The 18,615-nt window shown below is 37.9% G+C and overlaps 1 protein-coding gene across 1 annotated transcript in view; it reads left to right on the top strand.

Moving 5' to 3' along the window:
* The window catches only part of ADGRL4 (adhesion G protein-coupled receptor L4), a gene marked incomplete at its 5' end in the record, with an annotated part of 75,399 nt that overhangs the window by 55,269 nt on the left and 1,515 nt on the right, over nt 1–18,615 (top strand). The window contains 4 exon segments of the mRNA XM_084265909.1: nt 530–733; nt 1,722–1,942; nt 2,037–2,103; nt 17,426–17,517. Coding sequence (XP_084122035.1) covers nt 530–733; nt 1,722–1,942; nt 2,037–2,103; nt 17,426–17,517 — 584 coding nt within the window.

Below are 18,615 nucleotides of genomic sequence, written 5' to 3'. Positions count from 1 at the left end.
TCTGTGTTTCTTTGGAGAATGTTCATGTTACATATCTGGAATAGCATTTGTTTGAAGTGATCGTTATTTCAAAGTCTTGTTTTGATCATGTTGCAAATTCAGTAAGACGGTTATTCAATTTTGCTTATCTAAGTCACCGCTGTGATAAGTCCTTTTATATTAGAAAATGTTCATGTCATATTAATATATGTCCTACTGCCAGTGTATTTGTCACTCACTAAAATGATCTGATTTTTAAAATCATGTTGGGAGATACTGATGTTAATAAAAAGTTTTGTTAAGAAATATCAGAAAATGCAAGAGTAGGGTTACATACAGTTCATTGCTAATTTCCCCTGGAATTATATCTGTCTCACAAAAAAACAATACTTTTTAGATTATCTAAAGTGTACATTTGCAGTGAAACTCTACAAACAGTTTTGATTAATATTTTGTAGAAAAGAAGAAAAGAACAGTATTATAGAATGAGGTCTTTCTTGAGAAGGTACAAAGCTATTCTTTTAAATATTATATTATAATTTTCCCCCAGGGTGTTACAAATTATAACATTCTTACAAGAATCACTCAGCTAGGAATAATTATTTCGTTGATTTGCCTCTCCATGTGCATTTTTACATTCTGGTTCTTCAGTGAAATTCAAAGCACTAGAACGACAATTCACAAAAACCTCTGCTGCAGCCTTTTCCTGGCGGAACTTATTTTTCTGATTGGAATTAATATGAACAACAATAAGGTGGGTAGTTTTTAATTGCATCTTGATTTTGTAAAGTAAATGAACAGTATAAGATATGATCTTGCATCTAGTTCCAGTATTTCCTAGTATGTATGAATATTTTAGTGGCACTGACCTCCTGGTCTAGTAACAGGAAATATAAAATGGTCACTTACAGGGCCTACACCTGGGCTGGTGTGTATTGATTTTGCTCCACAGATAACATTTAAACTTTGTCATCTTAACCAAGACTGTGGTCCATCTCTTTAACATTTCAACATCTATTTTGATGCTGTACAAAGCCATGTTGTTGGCTCTCTGAGTGACAATTTCCCCTAAAACCCAGGTCATAGCCGTAGTCCCTAGCTGGGATTTAACATACTGTGCTGTTGGATAAAGGACCCTTTCCCTTTCTACATGTGAGTTGACCTGTCCCTGTTGCTTTTCATAAAAGTTGGGCTGTTGATTTTTACATCTCTCATCAGTTTTAGGAAATTAAATTATGCATAAATAATCAAATATTGTCCTACTATAAGTGGCTGAGGAGGATTTAAAATTACTTGAAAAATTATGAGCTGCTATCCCTGAGGTAGCAGTCCAGGTACTGACTGATTGATCAGTATACCATTTTACAAACATTTTGTAATAACAAAGTTATTTTGGAAATAATTCCTTGCTAGGCCTAATTACATTGTTATCAAAATCATAAAAATGAACTTTATCTAGATCGGGAATATAAACTACTTAGCTGTAATTGTCAATTTGTTTATAGAGTTTTTCTGGGAAGACGGGCACCTGTCTTAAAAGCTGAATGGACTCTTTATTTTCCGGTTGCTACAGAAAAAACTAACAAACAAGTGTGTTGGTGGGTGCAGGCCACATTCTTGTCACTTAGCAGTACACCTGGGCTGCTGGATCACCACTTCAAAGTTGCTGTGTATATGCTGTTATATTAGCAAAGACATATTAATAAAATTATGACTCTTGCTTTCTCTGATTGAATTTCTAGCTCTTCTGCTCAATTACTGCTGGATTACTCCATTATTTCCTTCTAGCTGCTTTTGCATGGATGTGCATTGAAGGTATTCACCTCTACCTTATAGTTGTGGGAGTAATCTACAACAAGGGGTTCTTGCACAAGAATTTCTATGTCTTTGGCTACGTCAGTCCAGCGGTGGTCGTTGGAATCTCTGCCGCACTGGGATACAAGTACTATGGCACCACAGAAGTGTAAGTCTCTGTTTCTGTGTCTAAACCAACACACACAAGGATGCAACAGTCACAATAGCACATTTCAAGGCATTTTCTGCTGTTTGCTTTTCAGATGTTGGCTCAGCACAAAGAATAACTTTATATGGAGTTTTATAGGACCAGCATGTCTAATAATTCTTGTAAGTATAATTTTCATTTTTTATTGTAGTTCATAAAACCAATAATAAAAGGTGTTTAATAATCACCCACCCATTGCCAGCATAGCTGTGAGTGCTAATTATAGGGCAGAATTGGCTAATTTAGACCTTTTTATAGTGTCTCTAAATTATTTATATGCTGTACATCTAAATACTTTACTAGCCTGAAAAATGACTGTTTGACGAAAAAAGCACAGTATAAGATCCGAGCTTTTTCCTTTCTTGCTTGCTTTCTTTTATCCCGATGGTTTGAGAAATACTATGAAGCATTTCTGGTTTTCAAGAAGTAGCATCTTCGTATGTCGTTGGCATCTCAGCATGGCTCAGCAGGAGGTGTACACAGACACAATCCTAGCAGACAGATAATCTGGTTTTTCAAATGTTGTGTGACTTAATCTCTTATCAGTGATCGGTCATCTTTGTAAGATTAGACTGTCATCTTTATGTTTTTATCACTCGTGTGTACCCTGTCATCATCAAAGCTATTTTAAACTAAATTGCGACGTCAGAGAAAAGAACCCGCTATTTCACATGGGCAGACAAGTCAAGTATTGATAGCCCTATTTCAGCTGTGAAGAGGGCCTTTTTAATTCTTATTGGAAGTGGTTTCAAACCTGCAAATTTGGCAGGTATTATATGTTCAGTTCTGAATCGAGACATTTTTGGTGCCTCAGGAGCATTTCTAAGTGCTATAAAGTTTAACAAACCATTCCAAATGTAATGGGGCATTATTGTGTATGACGGGGCTGACAGTGATCCAGCAATCGCTAGAGCTAACAGGAGGAGAAGGTACAATGGCAAAGCCTCATGACATCTATGGTCAAGTGAGTTATAACCCTTTGTTGCTTTTTAAGCTATTTAGTGATAAATAGGAGGATTTGTAAAAAAGAAGTGGCAGGGCCAAACACACACAAGATGATAGTAAACCAGCTTTATTTCAATGCATTAGGCATTTCAAAGCTGAATAAAGTATCAGGTATAATTCTGGTCAAATTCCACCTCAAATTCCCTCTGTAGCTTGGGGATAGGCTTAAAGCATCTTGACAGATGCAACTGCAGGGTGATGCCTCCCAGCGTCACCCCCGTGGTGAACACAGCAGACTTTGAGAGAGGCAAAGCACCACCACACGCCTTTGCTGAGTGCTTCTGGGGTCAGATGGACCTGATGGCCAACAGATTACTACAGTAAACCAAAATCATTGGGGGAGACCATTGTTTAGTTGAAAATTCTTACCATTCTTAGGTTTAAGTTGACAGTTTCTTCTTTGGACCTTATCTCTCTCTTGCATGAAGGCAACACTGTTGGGACTTTTTGTTGCTCTCATTCCTTTGCCTCGGCTGCCTTCAAGTGATGTATCACTGCACTGTTAGCACTGCATTATCAAAATATACAAAATGTCCCAAATTTGTGCATCTGTAAGCTTGTTTTCATCTCCGTCTGAGCTGTGCAAAATCTTAAGTACACAGCACAGGTGCAGAAAAGGTCTGCAGTGGCTTTGATAGAAGTTTAGCTGGCCACAGAGGCAAATCAGGCCCACTGCTGTTCTTTGAGTGCTCAAGATCTTCAAGCAATGCTTGAAAATGAAGAACATGGGTGATAGCAGTTGAAATAGGCCCTATGCACCAATGCAGACCTCCATGGATGAGGATAGCAGCAATACAGAGAATTTTTTCACCTGAATCCTTTGGCTAAGTGAAGCTCCACAAAGGAGCTGTAGCCGTAGAGCAAATAGCATGAGGTTGGTTTGCTATTTTTTGTGTTATGGAACTCTTTTGTGGCAACATGTTTTCACAGTATTCACATACCTTTATTATTGTCTCTTCTGCACTACTAGACCTAGAAGAAAAGGCAACCCACTTTCTGCAAGCTGCTTCATCTGCTGTGTGATTTTTTTTTGAGCATTTGGACAGCTTGTTTTGATGTGGTGATAGTAAATTGAAGCCTGAACGGCAAGAGGGATGTTTTCAAAGAGTGCAGGGAGCTAGGTAATTTGCTTGCACTCTACCCAGGTTATTGTCTGAAGAAAATATGGAAAACCTTTTAAAAATAGGTACTGACTCTAGATGAAGATGGTGTTTAGATATCTGCTCTGTGGAAAGCATGTTGGTAGCTGTAATTCTGTTTCCATTGTCCAGTCTTCCTGTTGAGAATACTGCACGGGCACCACCCCAACAAAGTTTAAAATCTTCCCAAAGTAGGGCCACTCTGGAAGTCTTTAATTACAGAAGCTGATCTCTTTCCAAGATTTTAATTCTGCCCATAGCTAATTAAAGAAACAAAAATAAAAATTCTTAATTAGGGGCCTAAAAAGGTAATGCTATTTTTGTTTTGGGTAATCAGATAGGGCACCACAACCCTCATATAGAAAGTTGCAAAATCTGGGACCTTCAAATTTACCTTTGATCCTGAGCTTCTTCCACTAATAGCATTGAGTCTGCAGGTTTTCCAAGGTAGCCTGGAGAGTTTGGATACCAAATCCCAGGGGACCCTCTCTCACCGCAAATCTGATTCTTGGACTACAACTTTAAACTCACTGTCAGCACCAATGTCCATCTACCCAAACGGTGCTTTTAGTTTCTGTGAATGGTGACCCCGGAGATTTGTGGTTTGGACTGTACTGTAATATGCCTTTAAGATGGCATGTATAGAATGGAACTGGTTCTGTACCAGTGGATTTTCTGTCTCAGAGAGCATTGTTACAAACTTATCCTTAGATTTCAAATCTGCTGTAACAGCGAAGCATAAGGAGCTGAAATGTTTATCAGGGGTACAAACTAAGTTCTCCTCTGATTGCCTAAGCAGAAATAATACTTCTGAAGGTGTTTGCTTATTAATATTAGGGTTCTGTAAGAATTGTTAAGTGCAAAGCAATGGCCTTATTGATCTCATCTGAAAATTATTATTATTATTAGATTGGTGACTGTACATGAAAAGGAGTGGGTCAGGAGCTCTTTAGATGGAGTTAGCAAAGAAAGGGCATTTTAAACCTTTGTAAAGCAAGCTGCAAGCTGAAGATAATTCCTACAACTTATTTCTTCCTCCTAATACTTGTAATCTTTAGAACCACAACCATTTTAGCTAAAACTATGCAGTAGATTAGATCAAAGCATACAAGTATGGAGAAATTATTTGTAATAAGTATTTAAACTTTTTAATAGAAAAGTGAGTTTATCACAAGCTTTAAGGGACAAACATTCACACACACCACAACCCATGCCTGATTGAGGCAAATACAAATATAAGCTCCAGAGATAAAAGGTATGAAAATGAAGGGGAAAAAAATGCCTAGAACATTAACTTTTCTTTTGTAATACACTCTTACAATAATAATCTTCCTGTAATAAGAAGTGTGTAGAATGGAAATAGCCATTTGTCTGCAGGGTCACACAGCTGCAGTTTTGATGAGCCTTTAATGTCAGCCAGCAACAAGCTCCATACCACTGTGGAGGACTTCTACATGGCCTCCCCCATCTCTGGCATGACAGTTCACACTGTGTTGAGTGGGAGTAAACCTATGTAAGGGCTTTATTCTGCATCACTGGTGTCTTCAGAAAATTCACCTTTTAAACTCTGTGGACACAGGATAAATCCCTCCACTTGTACCACTTGTGAGGGTCAGCTATATTTTAGATGTCCAACAAGCAATAGAAATGATGTCATTTGGAAGGGTTGGGCGAAGTCTATTTAACACTCTACTTATGGAAGTCTGCAAGCTATTACAAGGAAAGTTTGGAAGAGAATTGCTGCTACTCCAAGGGCAACAATAGGCAACCTTTCTAATATACTTCTCTCACACAATCTTCTCCATTAAATCTGTAAAGTTGAGCTTCGTGCAGCAAGTTCAAAGTCACCCATGAGAACATGATTCGCACCTATGCAGTATTGACAGAGTCATGCAGGCTTGACTATTGTACCCACTGTCACAATAAATTGGCATACCTCTGTGAGGAACCGGGGCTCAGACATCTGACATGTTGTAACAGTAACAGGCACAATTTGCCGTTTAACAGTATAAATCCATCAGTATCATTTGTTGAGATCCCCTCTGTAATAACAAAATACAGACTTGCTCTTAGAGGTTGGAACATTTCCAAAATTGAACATCATCCAAATAATCCTCTCTGTGGCTTTTATCCAAACATCCTCATCTGTGCAGTGAGGAGGTGGCTCCTGTACGCTCTTCCTTGTTTTACTCCTCTAATGTGTGTTTTCAGGGCCTTTGAAGGTGTCTGGCTTGGCTTCAGGCTCCAGTTTCTTGAAACAATTGGTAATTGTAGTGTTTGCAACTACAAAAGTGGCTTATAAATGGACCCTGCAATTTTCAGAGCACTGTTGTAAACTTGACTTGGAACACACAAGCCACAAATAGTTCTTGGGAGAGGTGTCCTCAGAAAAGCCAAGCTCTTTTTATTAAGCATTCCTGTATGTAATAAATGTAATGAACAATCAACTGGAAAGCAAAAATATTCTAAGAACTGCAGTGATTGATTAACCATACTGTTTTGAACTTCCCATGTATAAATGAATGGGTAAATGAATAAAATATACAGATTGCAGTTGCAAAATACAAAAAAAGTGACATATGAGTGATGAAAGCAGGCTAACAGTAGAGTAATGCTTTTCATTAAGGAACTGCCTGCATATTCATTAGAGCTAGTCGATTACTTAAAAAATATATTCATCAGTTAATTTATTTGATGAATTTTACCATTATTTGTCAAATAATTTATTCAACAAAAAAGGTAAAATTAATGGAATAGTGCATTCATCAAATCTTATTGGACAGCTCTAATACTTATTCAGTTCTGTACATTTAGGTTGATTCAGGATTAGTAATACTGCTGCAATCAATGCAGAAAAATGTCCTGGCAAATCCATTACTCTGCTGTTTTCTCATATACTCACAAATTTCATGTATTTAATCTAGGCCATTCAAACGGAACATCTTTCTTGTAGAAAAGTAAATATTCAAAGGGTTTAAAGCTTTACGTTTTCCTAGGTTTCAATATTGAGCATGATCTGACAATCCATTGCTCCCACTCAAAAAAAAAAAAAAAAGAAAAGAGAAAAAACCAAACCAAAACAAAAAAACCACATCCCTCCTGAGATCTGTCACACCACACTGGTGTAATCAAGTACACTGCCTCTTTGAGCTCCTTCACATTATTATTCCTGTTCATCAGTGAAGCAGTTTGTGTTCGTTACTCTTGATATTTCTTGATATTCTAAGGATTACTTTTGAAATTTAACCTCTGACCCCCATCACAACAAACCGTAGCACCATCTCACACTTTTAATGAATATTTATGCTTTGGAAAATTCTGTGGGTTTTTTTTCCAAAGGGTTATTTGTGATAAATGCCTAGTTATGTTTCTTGGATAGATGAGAAAAGTATCCTCTGTACCATTTATTGTACATTTTTTTCAGAAAATAACTGTTTTAAACATTTTTTTCTGTCCATTCTTTTTCCTCAGTCTGCCTTTTTAGTGGAAATAAATTTCCTGCAGGGACTGGCAATGGCTTTATTATTCTTTATGAAAGAATAATAGTCCCCTTTTCATTATCCCCTCTGTGGCTTCAGTTAAAGGTGTCTCTGTTGCATTTCTTATGCCATTGTGGATAAAGTGGAGATAATTAATTATATAGTGGCATTAGAGACTGACTCTGCAACTTTGGTTGAAACAGATGAGTTCAAACCGCAATGTTGTTCAGCAACAACAATACACGCTGTGCTAAATACTGACTGAGTCGCAAAGTACTTGCCCTGTTTGGCGTCCAGGACCAGCTTCAATCTCCAAGCTTTAGCTTCCATAGTGCCATACCAAGTAGATAAAGTTTCTTGACTAGATCAGGACTTTGACATGAAATTAAGGTTTTTTTTCTTTCCTGCATCAATAAAGCCCCCCTTCCAAAGTCCCTGGAAATTCTTGGAAAAAGAGACTGTGGACATTAGTCTACAACATGAAAATTGCTTTCTGTGATGTTACATAGAGACAAATTCATCACATAAGGCTCAAAACTCCTAGAAGGAAGTTCCATATAAAAGGGTTTGCTTAGTTGGGGTTTTCTAAATATCGACTTAGCAGTATTACAAGTAAAAGCATGAGAAGAAGGTCTCTCTCAGATTCATTTGAAAGCACGTAAGACTTTAAAAGCCAAGCACGTCCTCTGCTGTCAAGGGTGAGGCAAGCAGAAACAGCAGGTGAGGGAGTCCAGGTGGATGCCAAGGGGAAGGGAAAGAACACCCACAGGTGCCAGCTGGCTGTGCAGGTTTCACGAGACATCCACAGCTCAGTGCAGGTTAATGTCCCAGCCATCCTTCTCTTCTAGCAAGACGCTGTGCCCACTGTTCTAATGGCCCCAGGCCTATTAAGCCTCAGTGGATTCTTTTTAGGAAAAACACACAACTCTCCGATTCAGACTTTTTTTTTAATTGCTTAATAGTCTCTTGGTGATTCTTTACATTGCCTTGGTGTAAGCACAATGACTGCAAACAGATGTGCTTACCTTAAACTGTTCATTGAATGGACACCATAACATAGACAGATGATGTCTTTTGGACCTTCTTAATAATTCTATAATGACTACATCCCTACTATATATTTTCTCACTCAAATTAGATTTTCTTCCACTATTCTCCTGGCCCCTTTTATTCATCATTTGCAGACATTTAGAAAAGCAAATTTAAATTCACACTAGTAATTCCATGTAAATACTCCATTTGGAACTGTCACTTGGTCATTGAAAGAGGTTTTTGTGGCTTTGAGTAAGATCATAAGCCACAGCGTGGGATTTTGCGACCGCATGCACAGCAGAATTGTGAATATTTCTAAAAACCAAAGAGCCAAATCCTTTAAAGGATTTGGGAAACTGTAGAAGGCATGGACAGCATTCTGCCAACTATTCATACCTCCAAAATGGCAAATATAGCCTGTTGTCAGACATCACAGTCATGCTCCTGATGCTGCCTCCCTCCTGGTATCTCATGCATTTAGGGAAGCTAGTTGTGCTAAAAGGTCATTTGCAACTATTTCGCTCCTCTTTGCCAGGTAAAAATACTTCTGCAGGGCTCCTGCTAAGACTCCAGATGCAGCCTCAGACTGCATTAATGAAAAGAAATGGTATGAGAGGTGTAGCATGCAGTCTAAAGTCTTTGATGCACCTCAAATCAGTTCATTAAACAGCCTGATTTCTGTCATCACCAACTCCCAGTTAAACACACCTTCTCAAAAGCTTCTTGAAAAGGGGAAGGATAAATCCAGTAATTAATTGCCCTGAGAGCAAGTTAGACGCCATTCCTACCACTGGATCTCGTTGGGCTTACGTTTCTGGCTGAGGTCAGATAAGATCTATTGGCTCATGCCTCCTGCCTTTGGCTGCAGGACTGAGGTTAAACAAACAAATTCAGGTCAGTATGTGTTTAGCTTTGCAATCCAATAAGAAACAACACTGAATCCAGAAGTCTGAGAAGCTGTTTTCTTTGATGAAAAATATAGAAACCAAATGTATTTATATATTTATTTACAGCTTGCTGTAAGTGTTCTAAAAATATAAAGGAGACATTTAATTTAGTCTAAATGTGCAGCTTGAGGTATGTATAAAAACAACTTTGAAGTGTTCATATATAAAGAGCAACCCTGTGACAAAATTATGTATTTTCTGAGACGGGGTTTGAAATAAATTTAGCCATGTTTTAACTTTTAAAACAAGTGAAATTATTAAAATTTTAGAATTGTAAAATTCTACCCCTGCAGTATTAAAAACACTTCCCAAAAATATAGCCTAGAGGGGGGTTGCTAATGTCTTTGTCACATGTTCTACTCCTTGATAAGGCTGCTGTTGTATACCTAAAGCATTCGAGAAGGTATATTCACCGGGGACATGATAATGAGATAAATCAGTCAGGAGACAAACCCAGACTGTTTGACTGCCAGCTTGTGTCCAATTTTATGCAATTAAAATGGCATACATTTTCATTTTGAAGCTTAAACTGTTGTATTGTTAATAGCTTAATTCCATTCTCCCCTGACTGAAATAACGATGACCCACTGAATGTTGTCATTTTACCCAGCCATTAGCCATACAGCCAGAAAGACAGAAATGTATTGCTCTCTGTGGCAGAATTCAGACCATCACAAGCTCATTAATTCAAACACTCATAATGAGGGTCATTGTAAAGACTGAGACAGATACAGCTGCTCTGAACTTCAGACATTTTTTGAAAGAGCCAAATTCAATATGATATATGTAAAAAATTCAAGTATATGCCTAAGAGAGCAGCAGGAGAAATTTTCTCATTCTTTTTTGTGAGATCTGACATCAGCATATAGATGGTTTCATCAATTATTGAGACAGAGACTAAGAAAGGAGAAGAGAATGATTTGGGGGGTTCGTTTTTGAAGTTTGAATGTAAAGTGCTCAGATTGAATCAGAACTAGTATGTCTGAATCTTTAGAATTAGCTGCCTCTTTCTTATGCCTTCTCTTCTTTGTAACACTAGAGAGCCTTAAAAGGCCAGTATTTAAACTGTTTTAATGACTTTTGAAAGGCTGGAGAGTATCTTTTACACAAGGATATCATATATGAAATTACCAATTCGTTTTTCATTCTATAAATACTTGTATATTGGAAACAGCATCAAAAACTCAGTCTCACATTAAACAATTATTCCACTGTTAAAAAAAAGAACTGTCTTTAGATAGTCCTGGATAAGGAACTGGGGGGTGAAGGAGATCCATCTCTCCCTGCTCCAGTGAATATTTAATTATTTATATGGCATGGAATGGATCCAGCAGGGCTGATGGAGGAATAGCAGTGAATAGCTAGTACAGAGGCTGGAGAAAGGAAGGGTCATAGCCTCGTCTGAATATTAAGTACAACAGAAAATTGTGCCCGTGTCTCCAACATCCTGGATAAATGCCCTGTCCACAGGGATTTTCATTGTTCAGGAGTGTCCTTTCTGGTTTTAATCAGAAAAGCTACCCAAGTCAGGAAGCCTTCCTGGTCAAAGTATGTTCTAAAACAGTAAATGTCCTTTAGTGCTAATGAACTGACATTTTTCAACAAAAAAATGTCAGACAAAATTTTCTTGAATGCCTCTCATCCTGATGGTTCATTTTGCCAGATGTCCAGGTGCTAACTGAGCTACGTCCATGAAAGATGGACCACTTCCCTCTGAGCTTTCAAGTCCTCTTTTGTCTTGCTTAGAAAGAGTGTGTGTGTGGGGAAGATTTGTTAGTTGCCAAATTTGACAGCTGTCAGCTACCTTGATGGGGTAAAATGATGATATATATCACTTCACTCAGTATCTTAGATTTTAATTGTAATTAATTATGAAAGAAACTACAACTCTTCAACATGAGTGCAAATATTTTTATTTGCAGGCAGATGTTTTGCATGCTTTATTAAATTTTGTGCATTTCATACCATTCAGTGCTCAACTAAAAATAACTATCATTGTGTACCTACACAGAGAGAGTTTCATGCAGTGTGAAGCACTAACATCATATTTACTTGAGGATAGAACATTATGTTTCTCTTCCAGTATGTAAAATACGTACATTTAACAGTGGAATTAAGGACCTATTTTAAATATAGCAGTTGCTAAGCAATATGCTATTAGCAGAGCTCCAACAGCTTGGAACATTTAGCATTTTAGGACCTACGTGCTCATTTTTATATTATTACTTAGTTTGCAAAATACAGTTAGTAATCAACAGAGAAGTTTGTAATTTGCTTAGGCAACAGACGAGATTGTTTCTCAGTGTTCTTCTGTATCCTTATCTTAGGAAAAAGAACCAAGTAAATATTATTATGTCTTGATATGCATACAACTCTATTATTTTCTTCTGCTAACTGCAGATGGGTGAAATTCTGCTGCAGTGGTCCCAGAACTGCTAGGACTACAAGTCCTAGGAGTACAAAGCAGCAGTATCTTGATCCATTGGGCAGTCTGCCTTCCTTTCAGAAACCTATGCAGACGTATCAGTTCAGTCAGCTGTGGTAGTATTGAGACAGAGGGAGTGATGCAAATCTGCAAACGTTTACAGAGCCATCAGCTCTAGATGGATGTAGGTTAACACCACACACAGTTTTTTTCCATTCTATCCTAAAATACATATGATTGATTGACTGAACAGATCTCCCCAGGCTAATTCCTTTGGCAAAACCTCCTTATTGTTGACAAGATGATTAGGAAAGCACCAGGAAATTTCTTTGAATTTGCAATTGCTTTTTCTCTCCTGTGAATTTCTTTACCAGAGGAAATTATCCAGACCAATGCTGTGGCTATGGATCAGATCCAATCTAGGACTTGCACCACTCTAGACAGCTCTGAACTTGTCTTTGTGTGCCTACTGTATCTTATCCACCAACACCACAGTCGCAAAACATGGGAACTATGCCATGGAAATCCCCAAAACACATCAGCAGGAAAGCAGGTTCTGCTTTTTTACCACATTGTGCATACATGGCACACCCAAGTGTGCCACCCAGAGTGAAACCCACAGCAGTGCCCAATGTTGCCCATGAATCCTTTGAGACTGCTGCTCTCAATCACATGTAGAAGTAAAGCCTCAACAATATTGGAGCCAATGGGAGTTTCACCATTTAGCAGGAGTTCTGCTATTGGTTTAATCAGGACAGAAGTTCCTCCAAATCCCTAAATCCTCATGATGCTTCACACAGGCAATCTCCCCAAGACATACAAAATACCTACCATTGTCTCTTTAAACTCAGTGACCAATACACAGTAAAAACTGGTGCATCCAGATTCATGGTTCCTTAGAGACTCTCCTGGGTTATACAGGCACATAAATGTAGTTGCCTATGTCTACAGAATCCTGACTTCACGAGATCTTAATAATTGCCCTTATTTAATGTCTATTTCACATAAATATATTTTAGGTTTTGGAGCATTTGTTCATAAATATACCACAACACTTCAAGAATTTAAGAAAGCTAAAAATAATTTTAGGCTTTTACAAATATCTTTAAGGAGAAATTATTCCCTGAAGATGCTATGAGTGGAGGCTGTTCCTATATCAGCCCTTGTCTTTGATTAACCAGTTAAAAAAAAAAAGGAATAGATTAATTATTAAAATTAGTCCTACAGTGCACCTGAGCACACTGAGTAAAACCTGATTTCCACTGAATCTCAGGGGGAGGGAGGGCTGAATGTGTTCAGCACCACACAGAACAGGGCTTGCAGGGAGAAAGTCAAAGGTCTCCTTTGTGAAACAGTAAGGGCTGAGTGTGGTGTTTGCCCAATAGCAGTTTGGGGTGTTTTTTTAAATAAAAAATAAAAATAATAAGAACAAGGATTCAGTTCTGGGCTTGGAATCAATGCAATTCCCCTTTAGCCTATTAGACTTGCTGAGAAGCCCCTCTCAGGACGTGCAGCAGTTTCTCTGACTGCTGAGCCATGTAATAACACTGAAAACAAAGGCACAAGAACTTACAGTGTCACACTGTAATGTCATTATTCACTTGATAAAACTGTGGCCATGCCACAACGTTTCATGCTTTGGGTTTGCCCAAAGCTGCAGAGTAGCTATGCTCATTATACAGGTAACTTCTCCCCAAAGCCAGCGTGTGGCAGCAGCAGCAGTCCCCAGGCTGGCCCTTTCCAGGCCTGTGCAAAGCCAGTCCTGAGTTTGGTTTCACACTTGCCTGCACATCTTGCTCTACTTCAGCTTGCTGCCTCTCTGGAGACATCATGCCTTATGTTTTCCATTTCGTTCTCATTCACCTTGCCTGTCACCTTAAGGCACCCTTAATTATAACGTCATCGAAGGTTTATTCAACCAGATCTGAAGATTGTGATTTAATTACAAAAATGAAAACATGTGATTACAACCCAAGTAGGTGTAAAACACAATATTTGGCTATAAGTAGCAGCTGAAGCCTTTTTAGATGCTTGAATGTGTCTCATCCAGAAGTCCCTCTGTTTAAAGATGGACAAATCCTGTGGGTCCAAGACACTTAGTGCTTATCTATATTTTCGATTACTTTCACAGCCTCTGTTTCTTCTCATTTGAAGCTCAATTTTGGATAAAAATTCAAATTTCTTAAGTGGCTGAATCTTTGGCCAAGCATTTTGGGTGATTTGACTTCCCGTCCTATTTGTTGAAGTCCTTATGGCTCTGTGGGAATATCAGTTATATAAAGGCCATTTCCCCTTCAGTCCTACCCAGTCCAACTGTTGAATGTGAACCTTTTTACTTCACATTTCCCAGAAACTGCTGAGATTACTGGTGTGCTCATAGCAAAGAACATGCAGAAATTCAGGTTGAAGCAGAATATGTTAAATTTAGGATACCCATTGGATTACCAGTTCTCTCTAAAGGCCACACATGGCGCATTATTAACAGTAGCTAGTTTGTTCTCCTGGGTTTACCTATGAGTTCCTGTTACTGTTTTCCCTCAAGTTTTGCTGCATTTTAGTGTCACAGGACAGTTATGACTACTTTCTTGGTACCTACTTTGATCCACAAGGGACAAAATGCAGTTCCAGAGGCCTCTAACTTAGGCTGAAAAGAAACCTGCAAGGTTGCCTACAAGCTGCTGGTTTGAGATGCTGAGCATTGCGTAAAGTCAGTCTATGCACTTTGCTATAGATATTTTTTATTAATGGAGTGCTTCAAAACAGGGCAAAAACCGACGTAAGACTTCAATAAATCTTGGAAATGAGCAGGTATTGCAGAAGTTAAGCTCACCCTCATTACCCTGTAACACTACCTCCTGCGAGGCTACCTGAGACGTATTGTACAATAATTGTGTTCTGGCAGCTGACTCCAAGAAGCCGGCGTTAACCTTTCCCGCTCCCCCGATACGTACAGATTATTCCCATTAGGATGAATTGATGAATGAAAAGATCATAGTTAATGGGTATTACTATAATGCAGAGGGCCAAATCCTATTATCCTGTGCAACGGACAGTGTAAATAGTATTTGTGTAAAGGAGCCCCGCTGGGACAAAGAGAAATGGAATATGCTGCTGCGAGGCCCCACATCTGCCAATAGCCCACCCCACCCTGGCTCAGCAAAACCTCTCAGGTTCTGCAGCTGGTTTTTGTGGTGGAAGGATAATGGGGTTGGGCCCACTGAGCTTCTGACAGAGCCTATTAATGGCAATAGGAAGGCTCTCATTGACACTAGTGATCTTGGTGGCGGGCCAGCAGAGAGGAAGATTGGTGGCGTGGTTTGTGCCTGCAATCTTGATAACTGCTTCTGAAGAAGTAGCGGTGTGTATTCTCCGTCCTTGTGGTACTTTGATCACATTTCACCCTACTCTTTTCAAATTAATAAATACATTATGTGGGTTATGCAGATTACAGTGTGTGCGTTATTTGATACATTATTCACCAACAAATATAAGATAAAAAGTAAGTCTGCATATAATTACCCACAACTGCTGACTGACTTATAATTAACTTTGAAAAATTGCTGGTTTAGGAGATATTATAGATTACAATTTTAAATATAAGGAGCTTCAGAATAGCTCTCACGATCAGTGCACGTACAAGGTATTCAGTGAAGGATTAATTCCCTAAACTGCTAATCAGCTCTATCTCCTGTCTTATCAAATTGTAAATACATTATGCCATATTAAAGTATGAGCATGCAGCTAATTAGAGCAGAGCCTGCATTTAATATCAGATACTCCCCCCTTGACACAACAAAAATGTTCTAAGGACGTACATAACAAGTGTTAACAAATGAAAATGATTCTTTTTACAGTGATGCTGTGCTCCGACAGCAGCCTTTTGTTTTCATTTCAGAGGGGTTTTGGTGGGGGGGGGGGGGTTAAAGAAAAAAAGAGGAGGAAGGAAAGCCACACAGTCTTTCTGGAGAAACAAGTTGGGGAAGACATTAATTCTATTCCTTCTACAGCTGGAAGCCCACAGGAACCAACCAAGGGATTATAACCAAGGATCTACAAATAGGATCTGGATGAGATCCAGCTAAAATTTCATTCATTTACAAATATTTTTAATAGATTCTGATATTAAATGCTGCAAAGCAAAATAATTAAAAAAAGGAAGAACGCAAACCCATCTACATTGTTAAAGGAATATAGTATAAATTTAAATGAAAGACCAGTGAAGCCTAGCCGAGCAGAGTTTCAGAACCATAATTGAGCATCATTTGCAAAACCACTTCTTTTTGTTGCTTTTTTACTGTTTCAAGCTCCAATAAAGTGATGCCATTGTAGAGAAGGCAGGAAATAAAACATACTGAAATTATTCACCTATGAAACAAATATAACATATGAGAGAATACGCAGCAAGGAGCCTTTCAACCAGTTAGTTTTTTAAAAGTTCTTTGTGTAAACCTCAAAGTTTTTTTGTGCCACTTGAAAGTTTTCACACCCCAAAGACCTCAGAACATAAGATGCTATTAATGTTATTCAGCAACAAAAGACACACATTTTGTCAAGATCTACTCAATTCAGCACAATAGAAAAACCGTGAGGGGAAGGGGCTCTTTTGGTTGTCTTCTTTTTCTATTTTCTTTTCTCCTTTTCTTTTTCCTTTTCTCCTCTTCTCTTTTCTCTTTTCTCTTTTCCTTTTCTTTTCTTTTTTCTTTTCTTTTCTTTTCTTTTCTCTTCTTTTCTTTTCTCTTCTCTTCTTTTCTTTTCTTTTCTTTTCTTTTCTTTTCTTTTCTTTTCTTTTCTTTTCTTTTCTTTTCTTTTCTTTTCTTTTCTTTTCTTTTCTTTTCTCTTCTCTTCTCTTCTCTTCTCTTCTCTTCTCTTCTCTTCTCTTCTCTTCTTTTCTTTTCTTTTCTTTTCTCTTTTCTTTTCTTTTCTTTTCTTTTCTTTTCTTTTCTTTTCTTTTCTTTTCTTTTCTTTTCTTTTCTTTTCTTTTCTTTTCTTTTCTTTTCTTTTCTTTTCTTTTCTCTTTTCTTTTTCTTTTTCTTTTCTCATTCCTTTCTTTCCCCTTCCTTTCTTTTTTTTTCTTCTTTTCTTTTTTCTTTCCTCTTCTTTTCTTCTTTCTTAAATATCTCTACTTAGAAAAAAATCTCAGCAGGAAATCAAAGAGATTTACCAATAAAATCAATAAACCTTTGCAGACTGTTGGTAGTGATACTGTTGAGATAAGGTAAAGTTACAGCCCTGTTTGCTCACTGTTTATTTCAGAAATCATATTTTTTAATAGAGTGGATCAGAAAAGGGTGAGGTTTTTGTAGGTTTCACATACACAGAAACTTTATTTGACTTGTTTCATTTAAATATATGACAGTTGCTGAAATCCAAAAGCATCTTGATTTGAACTAAAAGTTCCTTTCTTCGTTCCCCTTCAGGTTAATTTGTTGGCTTTTGGAGTGATTATTTATAAAGTATTTCGACACACTGCAATGTTAAAGCCAGAAGTTAGTTGTTATGAAAATATACGGTAAGTTTTCCTTTTAATACAAACTCTACTTTCTGCACATTTAAATACAGACAGTGATGAAAGGGAGCATTCAAAATTAGCAGAAGATTTGTAGAAAAAAAAAAAAAAGATTTAGGTTTTTTCCTGTTATCTCCTTATACAGATTTGGAGGCAGATTTTGCATTCTTACTCCCCTTGAGCAATACCTTTTGCAGTAACGCTGGGGTTGTGTGAGACGTGTAGGAGGTCTACAGCCTGTATCAACCAGAGGGTAAAGCCTGATAGCAAGGTTAAAGAAGTATTTGTCCTCTTTTTTAAGGACTTTCCACGGCCTCTACACAAGCCAAACCAAAACTTATGCCTGAATTGGGACCAAAATATTTGCCTTGAAGTAACAAGTAATTCAGTGATAAGAGAATCAAGGCATTCATGTTATTTGTAAAAAGTCTATAGTAGGACATTGTGCTCCTCTGGCGGGGGAGGGGTGGAGAGGGTTCTCTCCAGGATTTTTACTTTGCATGCTGCTATGATTTTTCCATCAACTCACTCTCTTTAAAACTGATTTATAGGAACCTTGAAAACCGTTTGTGCAGGAAAAGCTGAAGTGTACTACAGGGAACATTGAAAACAACTTACTGTTTGTGTTGCTTAGGAACACTCCTGCAGTTTCAATGCATTGCACTAGATTTATAGTTAGGATTTAGCAATTGTTTGATTGATTACTTTCTCTTATTCCTCACCCGTCATAGCTTCATGTGGTGAGCTGGTTTTAATGAAGTTGAAAATTATTCATTTTCAGAGGAACATTGCTAAAAATGTCTGTTGTTCAAAGGAAGTCCTGCAATGACTGGGCTGAGAATGAATAAGAAAGTAATCAGTGGCTTCATTTCCAAGACAACATGCTGTAATTTGCTTGAGTCTGCGAGCAGGGCTCTACAGCATGTTTGGGAAAAAAAACATAGCCAATCAGTCCCTATAATTTTAAAGCATCAATATGCTGACCCAGGAACTGTTTGAGGATATTTGTGTTCTAAAAACAAATTTTTAATTTTTTTTTTTTTTTAAAGGGGAGTGAAAGAAAGTCTGGTTTTACAACTGGCACTGTCTTCTGCAGTGAAC

The sequence above is a fragment of the Gallinula chloropus genome (genome assembly GCF_964237585.1).
Source record: "Gallinula chloropus genome assembly, chromosome: 6".
Taxonomy (NCBI): domain Eukaryota; kingdom Metazoa; phylum Chordata; class Aves; order Gruiformes; family Rallidae; genus Gallinula; species Gallinula chloropus.
The sequence above is the reverse complement of the archived record's forward strand: the minus strand, read 5'-3'. Positions and strand labels throughout refer to the sequence as shown.